Source organism: Heterodontus francisci, chromosome 23, assembly GCF_036365525.1.
Source record: "Heterodontus francisci isolate sHetFra1 chromosome 23, sHetFra1.hap1, whole genome shotgun sequence".
NCBI classification, from domain to species: Eukaryota; Metazoa; Chordata; class Chondrichthyes; order Heterodontiformes; family Heterodontidae; genus Heterodontus; species Heterodontus francisci.
The window spans coordinates 2,159,687-2,180,334 of NC_090393.1; the positions used below are offsets into that span (position 1 = coordinate 2,159,687).

At 46.3% G+C, this 20,648-nt stretch overlaps 1 protein-coding gene across 11 annotated transcripts in view; it reads right to left on the bottom strand.

Annotated features, from left to right (window-relative positions):
- The window catches only part of dnah10 (dynein axonemal heavy chain 10), a 323,633-nt gene that overhangs the window by 111,059 nt on the left and 191,926 nt on the right, over positions 1-20,648 (bottom strand). For 10 of the 11 annotated variants that reach the window (XR_010977212.1, XM_068054492.1, XM_068054489.1 and 7 more), the window contains 8 exons: positions 17,979-18,072; positions 16,757-16,924; positions 15,622-15,810; positions 15,277-15,448; positions 11,581-11,784; positions 7,763-7,843; positions 7,380-7,577; positions 1,110-1,271 (listed from right to left, as the gene is read on the bottom strand). Coding sequence is in view for 10 of the 11 variants with exons in the window: in XM_068054492.1 (XP_067910593.1) it covers positions 1,110-1,271; positions 7,380-7,577; positions 7,763-7,843; positions 11,581-11,784; positions 15,277-15,448; positions 15,622-15,810; positions 16,757-16,924; positions 17,979-18,072 (1,268 nt within the window). In the remaining variant the exon portion in view is untranslated. The remainder of the gene's footprint in view (positions 1-1,109; positions 1,272-7,379; positions 7,578-7,762; positions 7,844-11,580; positions 11,785-15,276; positions 15,449-15,621; positions 15,811-16,756; positions 16,925-17,978; positions 18,073-20,648) is intronic. The other variant, XM_068054490.1, reaches the window with a different exon arrangement.

Consider the following 20,648-nt stretch of genomic DNA (forward strand, 5'->3'; position numbering starts at 1 on the left):
TTTGATGTTACAAGGAATGACAATAAATAACTAAACCTCACTGTGAAAACCGTATTCTGTTCATTTATGTATTCCATGTAAAATAAACCAGTTTGTTTAGTTACCATTGGCCTTGGTTTCATGACAGAACTCATCAGTCCACCTTCCAAAAGATAGGAGAAATGCCTAATGCACATTAGAACACATGGCCCCCAACCCGGTTGTGCGATTGTGTAACCAAATATTAGATGTACTCCAGGTTATATGGGTCACAAGGTCTGCCTATGGAAGCTGACTGGTGATACTGCATCCAACAGAATATCAGTGGCAGACCCAAAATATGTAACTGCTCATCAGCCAGCATCTGCATATGTGGCACAATTAGAGCCCACAGGGTGATGCTCCCAGCAATTTCCATCTTGTCCCTGTTGGCAGTGTCTGGCCCCATTCAGTGTGTCACTGCAGCAGCATAGCGGAAACCAGCTACTCTGTGGTTAGTTTGAACCCATAGGTCTCAACCCTTCAAGAAGGGTCCAGAACAAAAGGACATAAACTTAGAATTAGAGCTAGGTCTTGCAGGAGCAAAATCAAAAAGCACTGCTTTACACAAAGAGCAATAGAAATTTGAAGCTCTCACCCTCAAAATGCTGTGGATGCTGGGCGTCAATTAAAATTTTCAAGACTGAGATCGACAGATTTTTGTTGGGTAAGGTTATCAAGTGATATACAGCAAAGATAAATGAATGGCTTTGAGGCACAGAATGGCAGAATAGGATTGAGAATGCCCTACTGCTGTTCCTATGAGATGCCCTGAAATATGTGCATCCTGTTGCCTAATCACTTGTGTGATAACAAAGGTAGAGACTCATGTAGTGCATCTTCTCAACTGAAAGAGGAAGTATCGCAGCAAATAGGCAGGGGGGGGGGGGGGGGGGGGGAAGAAAGCTGTAGTGTATTATTAAGATTTTGTGGATCAGACTTGATGGGCCAGTTGGCCTTTTCCTGCTCATCAATGTCACATGTTTGTAAATGATTACAGATATGTGCTGATAAATGGTGTTAGGATTACCAGATTTAACTAACAGTAATTTAGGAATGTGCCCGGAATTCCCTAGCTAAACTGGCTTTACCAACAGCAGTGTTGATGGCAATCTCTGCCAATAGAGCTTCACAGGCTTCCGTTTTCTCTGCCAATATAATCTTTTGTTCTGCAAGCTTCAAGTTTAACTCTGCGAGCTGAATACTGGCTTCCTTTAACTTGTCTAATCCACCCTCCAAACGCTTACATTGAGCTGTGGGGAGAAGAAAAAGGAGAGTGGGTTTTAATTGGTGAAGTTAGTCATTCACACATCTCATGTTTCTAAGAGAAATTACACCATGGGATGAGAATGCTCAATGCATTTGAAAGAAGTTCCTCTCGCTTCTCATTTAACAGTTAGATTTTGGCATTTTCTGACCATTTTATCTCAAAGGATGTGCTACATTACTTTTAACATTCAGTTTATAAGAGCAAAGTGTAGTCACACAAATTTAAAAAAAAAGGCTGAGTTCCTAGGTAGCTAAAATGATAAACTAGTTTTGACATTGTTTTCCAGAAGACAATAAATAATAAGCAATCTTAATAAGTAATAATAAGAATGTCTTGCTAATTGAAAAACACCTCATACCCATTGTGCTGGAAGTCTTTGAACCCATTGGTTGGGAACCAGAGGATGGGCAATAAGACAGAAAACAGGGACATAGACAGGAAGAGACACTTTTTGAAGCAAGAAGGCTGCAAAGCCTTTGTCAAATGTATTCTGTAAGCTCCTCACTGAAGCAAGAGGTTAGACATGCTGGAGGATAGTCAGAAGGTGTCTTGTTTAAATTAAGTATGATGGTCCACGGAAGTGAGCAAGAGTGTTTTTCATTTTGTATTATGTGAAGGTGAATTGAATTAAGTGAGCTTGGTCATAATGGCTGTTCTTACCATGAAATAAAGCAGCTTAAGGGTTTGAATTTGGCCTTATTCACCAAGCGTCATGGACCTTTTTATCTCTTTTCCTCTCCAAAGTTGCTTGTTGTTGCTTCTCAAATCCATGCCCATCTTTCTGCACCTCCATGTTTGAACCTCTCTAATCAGGTTTCTGCTGCTGCCATAGCATTGAAAAGCACTAATCAAAGTGAAAATGGCATCCTCGCTGACAATGGCGATGGTGCACTGTCCCTCCTCATCCTTCCCAACTGGTCTGCAACCTCTGGCACGTTCAACTGCATCATCCTCCTCCTATGTCTCTCTTCCACTGTCCAGCATAGAGGAACTGCCCTCATTTGGTTCTCTTATCTGAGCAAGTGTAGCCAGAATATCTCCTGCAATAGCTTCTCCTCCTGGCCCTACATCCTTACTTCTTGAGTCCCCCAAGTTCTATCCTTGGCCCCCTCTTCCTCTACATGTTGCCCCTTGATGAACCATCCCCTGAAATGGGGTCAGCTTTCATGTTAATGTTGATGGCCCCCAGCTCTGCCTCTTCTTAACTCTCCTGACCCCTCTGCTACCTGCATTGTCAGACATCCAGTCTTGGATGAGCTGTAATTTCCTTCAGTTAAATGTTGGGAAGAACGAAATCATCGTCTTCAAATTCTGCAACTACTCCGTACCCTCATCCTTATGTTTAAAAATCTTTACGGCCTTGCCTGCCCCTATCCCTCACATCATCCGGCCCTCCAAACTCCCCAACCACCCCACAGAACTTGGTTCTTCTCTTACCTATCCAATTGCAGCTGGAACATCTGGTCCATTTTACATCTTCCCTCCCACTTCGCCACACAACTGACAGCTATGAGGAGGCGGTGGCGTAGTGGTATTGTCACTGGACTAGTAACACAGAGACCCAGGGTATTGCTCTGGGAACATGGGTTCGAAACCCACCACAGCAGAAGGTGGAATTTGAATTCAATTAATAAATATGGAATTAAAAAGCTAGTCAAATGCTGGCCATGAAACCATTGTCGATTGTCGTAAAAACCCATCTGGTTCACTAATGCCCTTTAGGGACGGAAATCTGCTGGCCTGGCCTACATGTGACTCCACAGCAATGTGGTTGACTCTGAAATGGCCTAGCAAGCCACTCAGTTGTATCTAACTGCTACGAAGTCAATAAGGAATGAAACCAGACGGACCACCCGGCATCGATCTAGGTACTGGAAATGACAATGGCACAACCCAGCCCTGTCGACCCTGCAAAGTCCTCCTTACTAACATCTGGGAGCTTGTGCCAAAGTTGGGAGAACTGTCCCACAGACTAGTCAAGCAACACAGTCGGACATAGTCATACTCACGGAATCATATCTTACAATGTCCCAGACACCGCCATCACCATCCCCAGGTATATCCTGCCCCACCAGCAGGACAGACGCAGCAGAGGTGGTGGCACAGTTGCAAACAGTTGGGAGCTGCCCTGGGAGTCCTCAACATCGACTCCAGACCCCATGAAGTCTCATGGTATCAGGTCAAACATGGACAAGGAAATCTGCTGATTACCACCTACTGTCCCCCCCTCAGCTGATGAATCAGTACTCCTCCATTGAACACCATTTGGAGGAAGCACTGAGGGTGGCAAGGGCACAGAGTGTACTCTAGTTGGGGGACTGCAATGTCCATCACCAAGAGTGGCTCGGTAGCACCACTAATGACTGAGTACTAAAGGACATAGCTGCTAGACTGGGTCTGTGGCAGGTGGTGAGGGAACCAACAAGAGGGTAAAACATACTTGACCTCGTCCTCACCAGCCTGCCACAGATGCAACTGTCCATGACAGCAATGGTAGGAGTGACCACTGCATAGTCCTTGTGGAGACAAAGTCCCAGCTTCTTTGTTCACATTGAGGATATCCTCCATTGTGTTGTGTGGCACTACCACCGTGCTAAATGGAATAGATCAAACAGATCTCTCAATGCAAAACTGTGCATCCATGTGGTGCTGTGGGCCATCAGCAGCAGCAAAATTGTACTCAACCATAATCTGTAACCTCATGGCCTGGCATATCCCCACTCTACCATTACCATCAAGCTGGGGAAAAACCCTGGTTCAATGAAGAGTGCAAGAGGGCATGCCAGGAGCAACGCCTGGCAGACCTCAAAATGAGGTGTCAACCAGGTGAAGCTACAACACAGGACTACTTGCATGCCAAACAGCGTAAGCAGCATGCGATTGACAGAGCTAAGCGATCCCATAACCAACGGATCAGATCTAAGCTCTGCAGTCCTGCCACATCCAGTCGTGAATGGTGGTAGACAATTAAACAACTAGCTGGAGGAGGTGGCTCCACAAATATCCCTATCCTCAATGATGGGGGAGTCCAGAACATCAGTGCTAAAGATAAGGCTGAAGCTTTTGCAACAATCTTCAGACAGAAATGCCGAGTTGATGACCCATCTCTACCTCCTCCTGAAGTCCCCAGCATCGCAGATGCCAGTCTTCAGCCAATTCGATTCACTCTACGTGATAGTAAGAAACAGGAGCAGTAGTAGACCATTCGGCCCATCAGCCTACTCCACCATTCAATATGATCATGGTTGATCTTGAGCTTCAATTCCACTTTCCTTCCCCATATCCCTTGATTCCCTGCAAGAGCAAAAATCTGTCTACCCCAGCCTTAAATGTATTCAATGATGGAGCATCCACAACCCTCTGGGGTTGAGAATTCCAAAGATTCACAACCCTTTGAGTGAAGTAATTTCTCTTCATCTCAGTGCTGACTGATTGACCCCTTATCCTGAGACAGTGTCCCCATGTTCTAGATTCCCTGACCAGTGGGAACAATCTCTCAGCTTCTTCCCTATCCAGCCCCTTCAGAATCTTGTATGGCTCAATGAGATCACCTCTCATTCTTCTAAACTCCAGAGAATATAGGCCCAATTTACTCAGCCTCTCATCATAGGACAACCCCCTCATCCCAGGGACCAATTTAATAAATCTTCGCTGCACTGCCTCCAGTGTAAGCATACCTTTTCGTAAATGTAGAGACCAAAATTGCACACAGTATTCCAGGTGCAGTCTCACCAAAGCCCTGTACAATTTTAGTAAGACTTCTTTATTCCTGTACTCCAATCCCCTTGCAATAAAGACCATCATGTCATTTGCCTTCCTAATAGCTTGCTGCACCTGCATGTTAACTTTGTGCGCTCCTTGTACGAGTATCCCCAAGTCCCTCTGAACAACACTTACCAGTTTCACATCTTTTAAAAAATATTCTGCTTTTCTATTTTTATGGCCAAAGTGAACAACTTCACACTTCCCTACATTATACTCCATTTGCCATCTTGTTGCCCACTCACTTACCCTGTCCATATCTCTTTGCAGCCTCTCGACATCTTCCCCGCAGCTTACCTTTCCACTGCTTCAGCTTGAAACGACTGAAGGCACAGGATACTGCAAAGACTATGGGCCCTGACAATATTCCGGCAATTGTACTGAAAACCTATGCTCCAGAACTTGCTGCGCCCGTAGCCAAGCTGTTCCAGTGCAGCTATGACACTGGCATCTACCTGGCAATGTGGAAAGTTGCCCAGGTATGTCCTGTACACAAAAAGCAGGACAAGTCCAACCCGGCCAATTACCACCCCATTAGTCTACTCTCAATCATCAGTAAAGTGATGGAAGATGTCATTGACAGAGCTATCAAGCAGCACTTGCTTAGCAATAACCTGCTCACTGACGCTCAGTTTGGGTTTCGCCAGGGCCACTCAGCTCCTGACCTCATTTCAGCCTTGGTTCAAACATGGACAATAGAGCTGAACTGAAGAGGTGAGGTGAGAATAACTGCCCTTGACATCAAGGCAGCATTTGACCGAGTATGGCATCAAGGAGCCCTAGCAAAACTGGAGTCAATGGGAATTAGGGGGAAAACTCCCCGCTGGTTGCAGTCATACCTAGCGCAAAGGAAGATGGTTGTGGTTGTTGGAGGTCAATTATCTCAGCTCCAGATCACTGCAGGAGTTCCTCAGGGTAGTGTCCTAGGCCCAACCATCTTCAGCTGCTTCATTAATGACCTTCCTTCAACCATAAGGTCAGAAGTGGGGATGTTCGCTGATGATTGCACAATGTTCAGCACCATTCGCAATGCCTCAGATACTGAAGCAACCCGTGTAGAAATGCAGCAAGACTTGGACAATATATAGGCTTGGGCTGATAAGTGGCAAGTAACATTCGCGCCACACAAGTGTCAGGCAATGACCACCTCCAACAAGAGAGAATCTAACCATCTCCCCTTGACATTCAATGGAATTATGATCGCTCAATCCCCCACTATCAACATCCTAGGGATTACCATTGACCAGAAACTGAACTGGAGTAGCCATATAAATACCGTGGCTGCAAAAGCAGGTCAGAGGCTGGGAATTCTGTGGTGAGTAACTCACCTCCTGACTCGCCAAATCCTGTCCACCATCTACAAGGCACAAGTCAGGAATGTGACGGAATACTCTCCACTTGCCTGGATGGATGCAGCTCCAACAACACTCAAGAAGCTCGACACCATCCAGGACAAAGCAGCCCACTTGATTGGCACACCATCCACCACCTTAAACATTCACTCCCTCCCCCACTGATGCAGTGTGTACAATCTGCAAGATGCATTGCAGCAACACACCAAGGCTCCTTAGAAAGCACTTTCCAAACTCGCGACCTCTACCACCTAGAAGGACAAGGGCAGCAATTGCATGGCAACACCACCACCTGCAAGTTCCCCTCCAAGTCGCAGAGCATCCTGATTTGGAACTATATCGTCGTTCCTTCACTGTCGCTGGGTCAAAATCCTGGAACTCCCTTCCTAACAGCACTGTGGATGTACCTACCCCAAATGGACTGCAGCGGTTCAAGAAGGCAGCTCACCACCACCTTCTCAAGGGCAATGAGGGATGGTCAATAAATGCTGGCCTAGCCAATGATGCCCGCATCCCATGAACGAATAAAAGAAATCCATGCCTTCAGCTGTCTAGGTCCTATGCTTGAGAATTCCTACCCCAAATCGCTCTACCTGTCTATTTCCATCACCTTTTTAAGATTCCCCTTCTCACCCATCTCTTTGACCAAGCTTTTGGTCACCCCTCCTGATCTCGCCTTCTTTGGTTCAGCATCCATTTTTGTCTGATTGCACCTCTGTGAAGTGTCTCGGTTAAAGGTGTTATAACAAGGCAAGCTATTGCTGTAGAAAACACGATATGGAGTTTGTGATGTTTTCTCTGCAGTTTGATTAAACATCAACGCAATTAAACAAATGCTAATGTTTTGCTAACAAATTTGTAGTTAAGAATAAATGTTGGAATGATTTAAAAAGAATTCATTTTTTTCTCAATCAACATATTTTTGCCAACTTCTAGTTTAAGTATTTTCTCAAAAATATCAAAAGATATTCTCCTACCCAAAATGAATTGATCTTTCTCATCTAGTAATCTAGCATATGTATTGATGAAGTCCAGGTAGTTTTTTGGAGTGACATAGTTGCTGCGTCGAAGCTTCTGCAGGAATGTCAGACTGAACCTTTCGACAGAGCCATGCACCATAACCACATGGTCTATCACATTCTCAAAATGTTTAGTAGGAATCATTGGATTCTTTCCTGTAATGATAAACAACAATTAAATGTGCCTCAGTATGAGTCTATCCCATGCAGTTACTTCACTTTTAGCAGTTCAGCTTAGTATTGGGAAGGATAGCGATGCAAAATGCTCTTGTATGAATCTTTCAGGGCTCCACTTATCACTTCTAAAACATGCATTTATTGGCCAAGTCATTCTTCCTCACCTAAGAATGACTGTGCAACAGCAAGCAGAGCCTGGGGAGGCCACTGTAAAAACCAGTCAATCCCAGTGTTATTCACAAGACCTGGAACAGAGAAGACTCTTTCAGTCAGAGAACTGGATATTTGGATAACAGAACATTTAGATGGCTCATACAGTCTTCCAGAATATATAAGTAGCAAAGTAAAACTTTTTATAGTGTTCATAAACTGAATATTCAGGTGTTAACATTTCCGGGCCATTTAATAAATATAAAATGGAATGACAACAAGACTACAAAAATATCTAGGGGCGGCACAGTGGTTAGCACTGCAGCCTCACAGCTCCAGCGACCTGGGTTCAATTCTGGGTACTGCCTGTGTGGAGTTTGCAAGTTCTCCGTGTCTGCGTGGGTTTCCTCCGGGTGCTCCGGTTTCCTCCTACATGCCAAAGACTTGCAGGTTGATAGGTAAATTGGCCATTATAAATTGCCCCTAGTATTGGTAGGTGGTAGGGAGGATATAGGGACAGGTGGGGATGTGGTAGGAAAATGGAATTAGTGTAGGATTAGTATAATATGGGTGGTTGATGGTCGGCACAGACTCGATGGGCCGAAGGGCCTGTTTCAGTGCTGTATCTCTAAACTAAACTAAAGAAATCATAGGTGGTCAAAAACCATAGTGACGAATTTAGACATTCAGCAGGCAGTGTTTTCATACATCAAAGGGGCCCAAAAATTTTTGTTAGCTCTTTTTTATCCATTCTCGGGATATGGGTGTCACTGGCAAGGTCAGCTGTTTTCCTTATTTCCTGATTTTTAAAAAAAACGGAATTCAAATTCTCAAGCTGCCATGGTGCCATGAGCATTCACATTCTCTGGATTAATAGTTCGAGCATCTGTATTACTATTCCAGCAGCATAACCACGACACTACTACACCCTTTTATTTGAAAGATAATAGCGGAGAGATTTTGTCTCAACTAATAATCCTTTAAGCAAAATCATAGAATCTCAGAATTTTATATATACTTTGCTGTAGTAAAGTGGAGCAAATTAGGGGAGACATTTACAGACTGGGAGGTGGGAGCAATATGTCAGGAGACCAATGGTATTATTAACTTGTATGAAATTATTTGATATTTTCCACCTTCTGGATTGACAGGAGATGTGATGCGACAGTTTCAGATTGTAACAACAACAGCTTGCAGTTAAATAGCACTTGTAAAAGGACCAAAGACACCACAGAAGTGCAAGGGAAACTTGAAATTATGTGCATGCGAACATACAAAAAGGATAATAAAAAGGCCAGCCAACGCTCGCCCAGCCAACGCTCGCCCAGCCAACGCTCGCCCAGCCAACGCTCGCCCAGCCAACGCTCGCCCCGCCAACGCTCACCCCGCCAACGCTCACCCCGCCAACGCTCACCCCGCCAACGCTCACCCCGCCAACGCTCACCTCATCAACGCTCACCTCATCAACGCTCACCCCGCCAAAGCTCACCTCATCAACGCTCACCTCATCAACGCTCACCTCATCAACGCTCACCTCATCAACGCTCACCTCATCAACGCTCACCTCATCAACGCTCACCCCGCCAACGCTCACCCCGCCAACGCTCACCTCATCAACGCTCACCTCATCAACGCTCACCTCATCAACGCTCACCCAGCCAACGCTCACCCAGCCAACGCTCACCCAGCCAACGCTCACCCAGCCAACGCTCACCCAGCCAACGCTCACCCAGCCAACGCTCACCCAGCCAACGCTCACCTCATCAACGCTCGCCCAGCCAACGCTCGCCCAGCCAACGCTCACACCGCCAACGCTCGCCTCGTCAACGCTCGCCTCGTCAACGCTCACGCCGCCAACGCTCACCCCGCCAACGCTCACCCCGCCAACGCTCACCCCGTCAACGCTCACCCCGCCAACGCTCACCCCGCCAACGCTCACCCCGCCAACGCTCACCCCGCCAACGCTCACCCCGCCAACGCTCACCTCATCAACGCTCACCTCATCAACGCTCGCCCAGCCAACGCTCACACCGCCAACGCTCACCCCGCCAACGCTCACCCCGCCAACGCTCACCCCGCCAACGCTCACCCCGCCAACGCTCGCCCCGCCAACGCTCGCCCCGCCAACGCTCGCCCAGCCAACGCTCGCCTCGTCAACGCTCGCCTCGTCAACGCTCACCCCGCCAACGCTCACCCCGCCAACGCTCACCCCGTCAACGCTCACCCCGTCAACGCTCACCCCGTCAACGCTCACCCCGTCAACGCTCACCTCGTCAACGCTCACCTCGTCAACGCTCACCCCGCCAACGCTCACCCCGCCAACGCTCACCCCGCCAACGCTCACCCCGCCAACGCTCACCCCGCCAAAGCTCACACCGCCAAAGCTCACCCCGCTAAAGCTCACCTCATCAACGCTCACCCCGCCAAAGCTCACCCCGCCAACATTCACCTCATCAACGCTCACCCCGCCAAAGCTCACCTCATCAACGCACACCCCGCCAACCTTCACCTCATCAACGCTCACCCCGCCAACGCTCACCCCGCCAACGCTCACCCCGCCAACGTTCACCTCGTCAACGCTCACCCCGCCAAAGCTCACCTCGTCAACGCTCACCTCGTCAACGCTCACCTCGCCAACGCTCACCTCGCCAACGCTCACCCCGCCAACGCTCACCTCGCCAACGCTCACCTCGCCAACGCTCACCCCGCCAACGCTCACCCCGCCAACGCTCACCTCATCAACGCTCATCCCGCCAAATTTCACCCCGCCAACGCTCACCCCGCCAACGCTCACCCCGCCAACGCTCACCCCGCCAACGCTCACCCCGGCAACGCTCACCCCAGCAACGCTCACCCCAGCAACGCTCACCCCAGCAACGCTCACCCCAGCAACGCTCACCCCAGCAACGCTCACCCCAGCAACGCTCACCCCAGCAACGCTCACCCCAGCAATGCTCACCTCTTCAACGCTCACCTCGCCAAATCTCACCCTGCCAAATCTCAACCCGCCAAATCTCACCCCGCCAAATCTCACCCCGCCAAATCTCACCCCGCCAAATCTCACCCCGCCAAATCTCACCCCGCCAAATCTCACCCCGCCAACGTTCGCCTCGTCAACGCTCGCCCCGCCAACGCTCGCCCCGCCAACGCTCACCTCATCAACGCTCGCCCCGCCAAATCTCACCCCGCCAACGCTCACCCCGCCAAATCTCACCCCGCCAAATCTCACCCCGCCAAATCTCACCCCGCCAAATCTCACCCCGCCAAATCTCACCCCGCCAAATCTCACCCCGCCAAATCTCACCCCGCCAAATCTCACCCCGCCAAATCTCACCCCGCCAAATCTCACCCCGCCAAATCTCACCCCGCCAAATCTCACCCCGCCAAATCTCACCCCGCCAACGCTCGCCTCATCAACGCTCGCCTCATCAACGCTCGCCTCATCAACGCTCGCCTCATCAACGCTCGCCTCATCAACGCTCGCCTCATCAACGCTCGCCTCATCAACGCTCACCCCAACGCTCGCCCCGCCAACGCTCGCCTCATCAACGCTCGCCTCATCAACGCTCACCCCAACGCTCGCCCCGCTAATGCTCAGTCCATCTGTTAAATGGTGTAACACTCAGATACCGAAAGAAACATGTACTTCATATTGTTAGTTCCTCTAAAGTAAAAGCAGTGGCTTTGAAAAATGTCCTCATGAGCCCACTTTGATTACAGATTAAATGCAATCATAATGCAGCATTTCACCTTATGTCAATACCAAAGCCGTTCTTAAAATAAATAGTAAAACACACAGTTATGAGAAAGCAGCCAAAAAAGTTTCACAGACCTGGGAAATTTCTACATCGTCTCCGTAGTATTTCACCAACAGGCGACATGCCCAGTATAATGTGCAGATTATCGGCACTCTTATTAACAAAATACTGCCAGATACTCTCTTTTGCTGGACTGGAACCAGCTTTCATAGCTTCATCTCTTATCTGTCCTAAAATGGGCTCCTTCTCTTCATCTGGGAAAAGTGCTGGGACCATTCCTAGAAAAGAACATTTAAAAAATAAATTCCATCACTTTTCGCTGTCTCCTCATTACACAAAAAGATTTCAATCTCAAAATTGTGAAACAAACATCCGAAGAACTATCTTACCAAGCCAGTTATAAATCTTAAGATATTGTATTATTTTATTATTGTTAAAGCAGTCAAACAATTGGCTTGTCTTGGTTGACCTGATGGTGCAACCAAGAATTGTTTAGTTTAGTTTAGAGATACAGCACTGAAACAGGCCCTTCGGCCCACCGAGTCTGTGCCGACCATCAACCACCCATTTATACTAATCCCACACTAATTCCATATTCCTACCACATCCCCACCTGTTCCTATATTTCCCTACCACCTAACTATACTAGGGGCAATTTCAAATGGCCAATTTACCTATCAACCTGCAAGTCTTTGGCATGTGGGAGGAAACCGGAGCACCCGGAGGAAACCCACGCAGACACAGGGAGAACTTGCAAACTCCATACAGGCAGTACCCAGAATCGAACCCGAGTCGCTGGAGCTGTGAGGCTGCGGTGCTAACCACTGCGCCTCTGTGCCGCCCTAATTCTTGAGAGAAACTACAGTTATCACCCTCTCTTTTTTTTTTACCATCACACAAACTCCTGTACATCTTTAACTTTCCAAATATCGACTGGAAATACTATAGTTCGAGTACTTTAGATGGGTCAGTTTTGTCCAGTGTGTGCAGGAGGGTTTTCTGACACAGTATGTAGACAGGCCAACCAGGGGCGATGCCACATTGGATTTGGTACTGGGAAATGAACCCAGCCAGGTGTTAGATTTAGATGTAGGTGAGCACTTTGGTGATAGTGATCACAATTCGGTTAGGTTTACCATAGCGATGGGCAGGGACAGGTATATACTGCAGGGCAAGAATTATAGCTGGGGGAAAGGAAATTATGATGCGATTAGGCAAGATTTAGGATGCGTAGGATGGGGAAGGAAACTGCAGGGGATGGGAACAATCGAAACGTGGAGCTTATTCAAAGAGCAGCTACTGCGTGTCCTTGATAAGTATGTACCTGTCAGGCAGGGAGGAAGTTGTCGAGCGAGGGAGCCGTGGTTTACTAAAGAAGCTGAAGCGCTTGTCAAGAGGAAGAAGAAGGCTTATGTTAGGATGAGATGTGAAGGCTCAGTTAGGGCGCTTGAGAGTTACAAGCTAGCCAGGAAGGATCTAAAGGGAGAGCTAAGAAGAGCAAGGAGAGGACATGAGAAGTCATTGGCGGATAGGATCAGGGAAAACCCTAAGGCTTTCTATAGGTATATCAGGAATAAAAGAATGACTAGAGTTAGATTAGGGCCAATCAAGGATAGTAGTGGGAAGTTGTGTGTGGAATCAGAGGAGGTAGGGGAAGTGTTAAATGAATATTTTGCGTCAGTATTTACAGTAGAGAAAGAAAATGTTGTCGAGGAGAATACTGAGATTCAGGCTACTAGGCTAGATGGGATTGAGGTTCACAAGGAGGAGGTGTTAGCAATTTTGGAAAGTGTGAAATAGATAAGTCCCCTGGGCCAGATGGGATTTATCCTAGGATTCTCTGGGAAGCTAGGGAGGAGATTGCAGAGCCTTTGTCCTTGATCTTTATGTCGTCATTGCCGACAGGAATAGTGCCGGAAGACTGGAGGATAGCAAATGTTGTCCCTTGTTCAAGAAGGGGAGTAGAGACAGCCCTGGTAATTATAGACCTGTGAGCCTTACTTCGGTTGTGGGTAAAATGTTGGAAAAGGTTATAAGAGACAGGATTTATAATCATCTTGAAAAGAATAAGTTCATTAGCGACAGTCAGCACGGTTTTGTGACGGGTAGGTCGTGCCTCACAAACCTTATTGAGTTTTTCGAGAAGGTGACCAAACAGGTGGATGAGGGTAAAGCAGTGGATGTGGTGTATATGGATTTCAGTAAGGCGTTTGATAAGGTTCCCCACGGTAGGCTATTGCAGAAAATATGGAAGTATGGGGTTGAAGGTGATTTAGAGCTTTGGATCAGAAATTGGCTAGCTGAAAGAAGACAGAGGGTGGTGGTTGATGGCAAATGTTCATCCTGGAGTCTAGTTACTAGTGGTGTACCGCAAGGATCTGTTTTGGGGCCACTGCTGTTTGTCATTTTTATAAATGACCTGGAAGAGGATGTAGAAGGGTGGGTTAGTAAATTTGCAGATGACACGAAGGTCGGTGGAGTTGTGGATAGTGCCGAAGGATGTTGTAGGGTACAGAGGGACATAGATAGGCTGCAGAGCTGGGCTGAGAGATGGCAAATGGAGTTTAATGCGGAAAAGTGCGAGGTGATTCACTTTGGAAGGAGTAACAGGAATGCAGAGTACTGGGCTAATGGGAAGATTCTTGGTAGTGTAGATGAACAGAGAGATCTTGGTGTCCAGGTGCATAAATCCCTGAAGGTTGCCACCCAGGTTAATAGGGCTGTTAAGAAGGCATATGGTGTGTTAGCTTTTATTAGTAGGGGGATCGAGTTTCGGAGCCACGATGTCATGCTGCAGCTGTACAAAACTCTGGTGAGACCGCACCTGGAGTATTGCGTGCAGTTCTGGTCACCGCATTATAGGAAGGATGTGGAAGCTATGGAAAGGGTGCAGAGGAGATTTACTAGGATGTTGCCTGGTATGGAGGGAAGGTCTTACGAGGAAAGGCTGAGGGACTTGAGGTTGTTTTCGTTGGAGAGAAGGAGGAGGAGAGGTGACTTAATAGAGACATATAAGATAATCAGAGGGTTAGATAGGGTGGATAGTGAGAGTCTTTTTCCTCGGATGGTGATGGCAAACACGAGGGGACATAGCTTTAAGTTGAGGGGTGATAGATATAGGACAGATGTCAGAGGTAGTTTCTTTACTCAGAGAGTAGTAGGGGCGTGGAACGCCCTGCCTGCAACAGTAGTAGACTCGCCAACTTTAAGGGCATTTAAGTGGTCTTTGGATAGACATATGGATGAAAATGGAATAGTGTAGGTCAGATGGTTTCACAGGTCGGCGCAACATCGAGGGCCGAAGGGCCTGTACTGCGCTGTAATATTCTAATTCTAATTCTAATCTGATTGGACGTTTAGTGATAACAGTGAGGCATCAACAAATCCAACAGAAATCTAATCAGGGATGGCCATTCAAAAGAAAAGTTAAAATGCAGAAAATTAATAAAAGATTATACTAAATGATAAACATAGCAAAACTATATTTTAACATTTTAGAAAATGGCTTCAGGAATTACCAATGTTCCTGTTCCATTAGCTACATCAACCCTGAACTTTAATATTCAAGGCCTGATATGTAACTGTAAATATTTCTCACTAATGTTTACAAAACAGAAACAACTGCATTAAGTTATGAAATTTCCTCTACCGTGGTGATGTCGACATGAGACCAACTATTTAAATCTAGAAAGCCATTCACGGTTTTTTATTAAGGAAGATTTCAGTGATGCCATCTTTGCATGAGCTGGTCAGTGTTGTTCTTAGTGTACCTGATGTTAACATGTTATTGATCAGCTCCAGGAATCCTTCCTCTGTCACATGTGCATCCGTAAAGAGAAAGACTGTTGGCTTGTCCTCGATACCTAGTCTCAGATACAGGGACTTCAAATCATCTCGCAAATTAGTTTCTCCATAACCACGACTGAGCACAATCTCAAAAATCTGATGTGAACAATACAGAAATGGTGCAGTGTTCATCAGTGCTGCCTTCTGTGCAAAACTCTTCTGTTCATTCTTTACTCAGCCTTTATGTAGTAACATTTTGTATAAATTACAGCCTTGTGACATTTATTACAATGCGAGCTGCATGGTGTGCAGGGAATACGACTGCTTACCTCACAGTTTGCTGTGAATGCTGCCAGTTTAGTCAGGGACTGCTTGCCTGATCCACCAACACCTACAAGCAGGGCGTGGCCACGATCCATCCTGATGATACGATGAATACGGGTCAAGTGTTCCAGAGCATCATCAAATAACACCAGTTTCATATGAGCCTTGAACTCATTGTACTCTTCCAAAATTTCCTATTAACGAATAAATCAAATTTAACTAGTGATTTCTTTTACTTGAATGCAATACTCTGTTGGTGCAATGAGAGCCAAATTAAAATTGGACTGTTTTCAAATAAAAGAAAATTGCATTCATATAGCGACTCATCATATTTCTCAGAAACATCTCAAAATGGTCACTTACAGTGAATTACTTCGAACTACAGTCACTGCTGTTATGTAAGCAAATGCAGCAACCATTTTGCATTCAATACAATCCCACGAACAGCAATGACAAGTAAATAAAAGCAAAATACTGCGGATGCTGGAAATCTGAAATAAAAACAAGAAATGCTGGAAATACTCAGCAGGTCTTGCAGCATCTGTGGAGAGAGAAGCAGAGTTAACGTTTCAGGTCAGTGACCCTTCTTCAGAAATGGCAAGTAAATCTGTTTTTGGTGGAGTAGGAATGTTGGCCAGGACATTAGGAGATACTGCTGTGGGTCTTCAACACCTTCCCTAAGCAAGCATACAGGAACTCAGAGTGCTGCGTTCCCTCAGCACTGCACTCGAGTATCAGCCCATATCACATGCTCAAGTCTCTGGAGAGAGTCTTGAACCCACAACTTCTGACAGAGGTGAGACAGTGATGGTAAAAACTAGCAATGATGCTGCATTCAAAGTAAAATAACTGAAGTGTCAGTGCAGCACTGATTGAAAACTTAGCATCAAAGGCAACAATACAATGAAATATTTCTCTGATTTGGAGGTCCTCACTAGGGCCATTCCTAAATATTTTTGTCACAGGGGTACTGCATGCGAGGGATAGTAATGCTCTATGTACAAACATTTATTTTTTACCACATTTTTCAAAGAGAGTGGATTATTCTGAGCTCTAAAAAAAATTATGAATGGATCCTTACACACAAATCATAATCAGGCTTTACCTTCTTGCAATAATTTATCAGCTTTTACTGCTTACCTGAAACAGAGCTTTAGCTGCCTCGTAATCCTGAATATCTTCATATATACGAGGCTCTCCCTCATTCATGAAAGTTCGGTAGTCCCCAAACAGTATTGGATCCCTTATGGCTTGCTCCAATACACTTGGGAAATGTTCCTCTATTAATTTTGTAATGTGACCTTGAACCTTAAAATACAAAAATAATGAAAAGAAAAAAAAAATTGAAGGAATGGAAATTGAGTCATCAAATTTTTGATATATTTAACAAAAATTCTCCTTAAATCATATTCTTATATGTTTAAATAGTACATTTTAAATATATTTTGTGGTCATAAGATATTGTTGACCTACAAAATACACTGAGGAGAATGTTACCAGGAAATGGCACAGCAATCTGTATCATCTGAAATAATGGGCTGAATTTTAGTAGCACACCGCGCTCCGCAGTGGCACACTGAGAGCGGCGGCCTTACAACACGGAAGTGCCGCCACACAGCCCCCGCGATATTAAGTGTGGGGGCTGATTTAAATGGAGGGGGTGCAGGGTCACCCCCAATGACGGAGAGGGGGCGGCCGCTGCGTCCTCGGCAACGGCATCCGGCGCCACTGCCCAGGCGCCATTCTTAAAGGGCTTCAAGCCATTAGCAAAAGTTTTAATTTTTAAAGGTATATTAGATGTAATTTGTTTTTCATAAATTATTAGGAGGCCCTTTCCCAACCCCCCAATGGTCATTTCATTGCCCTGTATTCACAAAACTTATTTTATTCCCGACCCGAACTTTACCCCTTCTCACATTTGCTTTTCAACCCCTTCCCACCATTCCCACAGCCAATAAAAAGTTCCACACCCCTTCCGCCCTGATAATTTTATTCCTACTCCCTCCCCACCAGTGTCTCGCCTTGGAACTCCAACGGAGTCCTGAAAGCACACGTGTTGCGGCCGGTTGGATGTAGAATTGGCGTAGAAGAGCCGCCGTCAGCAGGTAAGTTAATTTGCATTTCATTAATACTCATTGAAATATTTAGATGAAGGCCCCACCGCCGAGCGGGGGGGGGGGGTGGTGGGCACCAAGGCCTCGCTGCCACCGCTAATATCTGGCGGGGCCTTCTCGACGTCAGGGGTCAAAGCAGGCCTCTCCTGGCATAATTTTATGAGCCCCCCGCCACATCCCCCAACGTCGAGTGACTCAAAGTTCAAAAAATGTCACTGTTGGATCCCTCAGTTGATTTTTACACTAACCAGCTTTTTGTCCACTTCATTAATGAGCCTGTCATGAAACACTCGAAGGCATTCATTCCTCCAGAGTCTGATCATCTGTGCAACTGTCTGAAACCTTGGCAGATATCGGAAGGAAGAGAGCAATTGTGAGTGCAAGTTAATAAATGAACAAATGACAATCTTATATGAAGGATCGTAGAAATCTGGAACTTGTTCCTCCTGTCGATGGAGCTTTCAAAATCAAGATTGATAGATTTTTATTGGGTAGGGGCATCAAGGGATATTGAGCTAAGATGGGTAGGTGGAGTGGAAGAACCAATCAGCCATAATCTAATTGAGCAGTAGAACAGGCTTGAGGGGCTGAATGGCCTCCTCCTTTTCCTATATTCTTAATGCTGCAGCTGTTCCCTCCAACACCAAGGCCACTCAGCAATGCAAATAAATCATTAATAAAACAGCTATGGGCCAAATTACATTTCAAGGGCATTGCTTGGCATTCCCACAAAGGATTAATGGCCCAGTGTGAGACTGAACCGCACAAACCAGGAGGGCACCACATTGGATTACAAGTAGATTCTAAGGCAGCTACTTCACTTTGGCACCATAATTGGTGATTGGAAGAAAAGTCCAACTAGGGATGGGGCCATACTGGACCTGGTATTGGGGAATGAGTCAGGCCAGGTGGTCGAAGTTTCAGTAGGGGAGCATTTCGGGAGCAGTGGCCATAATTCCATAAGTTTTAAGCTACTTGTGGATAAGGATAAGAGTAGTCCTCGGGTGAAGGTGCTAAATTGGGGGAAGGCTAATTATAACAATATTAGGCAGGAACTGAAGAATTTAGATAGGGGGCGGCTGTTTGAGGGTAAATCAACATCTGACATGTGGGAGTCTTTCAAACGTCAGTTGATTAGAATCCAGGACCAGCATGTTCCTGTGAGGAAGAAGGATAAGTTTGGCAAGTTTCGGGAACCTTGGATAACGCGGGATATTGTCAGCCCAGTCATTAAGAAAAAGGAAGCATTCGTAAGGGCTGGAAGGCCAGGAACAGACGAATCCCTTGAGGAATATAAAGACAGTAGGAAGGAACTTAAGCAAGGAGTCAGGAGGGCTAAAAGGGGTCATGAAAAGTCATTGGCAAACAGGATTAAGGAAAATCCCAAGGCTTTTTATATGTATATAAAGAGTAAGAGGGTAACCAGGGAAACGGTTGGCCCACTCAAGGACAGAGGAGGGAATCTATGTGTGGAGACAGAGGAAATGGGCGAGGTACTAAATGAGTACTTTGCATCAGTATTCACCAAAGAGAAGGACTTGGTGGATGATGAGCCTAGGGAAGGGAGTGTAGACAGTCTCAGTCATCTCGTTATCAAAAAGGAGGTGGTGTTGGGCATCTTGCAAAGCATTAAGGTAGATAAGTCCCCAGGGCCTGATGGGATCTACCCCAGAATACTGAGGGAGGCAAGGGAAGAAATTGCTGGGGCCTTGACAGAAATCTTTGCATCCTCATTGGCTACAGGTGAGGTCCCAGAGGACTGGAGAATAGCCAATGTTATTCCTTTGTTTAAGAAGGGTAGCAAGGATAATCCAGGAAATTATAGGCCGGTGAGCCTTACGTCAGCGGTAGGGAAATTATTAGAGAGGATTCTTCGGGACAGGATTTACTCCCATTTGGAAACAAACGAACTTATTAGCGAGAGGCAGCATGGTTTTGTGAAGGGGAGGTCATGTCTCACTAATTGTATTGAGTTTTTTGAGGAAGTGACGAAGGTGAGTGATGAAGGAAGGGCAGTAGATGTTATCTATATGGACTTCAGTAAAGCCTTTGACAAGGTCCCTCATGGAAGACTGGTATAAAAGGTGAAGTCACACGGGATCAGAGGTGAGCTGGCAAGATGGATACAGAACTGGCTCAGTCATAAAGGACAGAGGGTAGCAGTGGAAGGATGCTTTTCTGAATGGAGGGATGTGACTAGTGGTGTTCCGCAGGGATCAGTGCTGGGACCTTTGCTGTTTGTAGTATATATAAATGATTTGGAGGAAAATGCAGCTAGTCTGATTAGTAAGTTTGCGGACGAACCAAAGGTTGGTGGAGTTGTGGACAGTGATGAGGATTGTCAGAGGATACAGCAGGATATAGATCGGTTGGAGACTTGGGCGGAGAAATGGCAGATGGAGTTTAATCCGGACAAATGTGAGGTAATGCATTTTGGAAGGTCGAATGCAGGTGGGAAATATATAGTAAATGAATATTGCGTGCAATTCTGGTCGCCACACTACCAGAAAGACGTGGAGGCTTTGGAGTGGGTACAGAAGAGGTTTACCAGGATGTAGCCTGGTCTGGAGGGCATTAGCTATGAGGAGGGGTTGGATAAACTCGGATTGTTTTCACTGGAACAACAGAGGTGGAGGGGCAACATGATAGAGGTTTACAAAGTTATGAGCAGCATGGACAGAGTGGATAGTCAGAAGCTTTTTCCCAGGGTGGAAGAGTCAGTTACTAGGGAACATAGGTTTAAGGTGAGAGGGGCAAAGTTTAGAGGAGATGTGCAAGGCAAGTTCTTTACACAGAGGGTGGTGAGTGCCTGGAACTTGCTGCCGGGGGAGGTGGTGGAAGCAGGTACGATAGCGACGTTTAAAAGGCATCTTGACAAATAAATGAATAGGATGGGAATAGAGGGATACGGTCCCCGG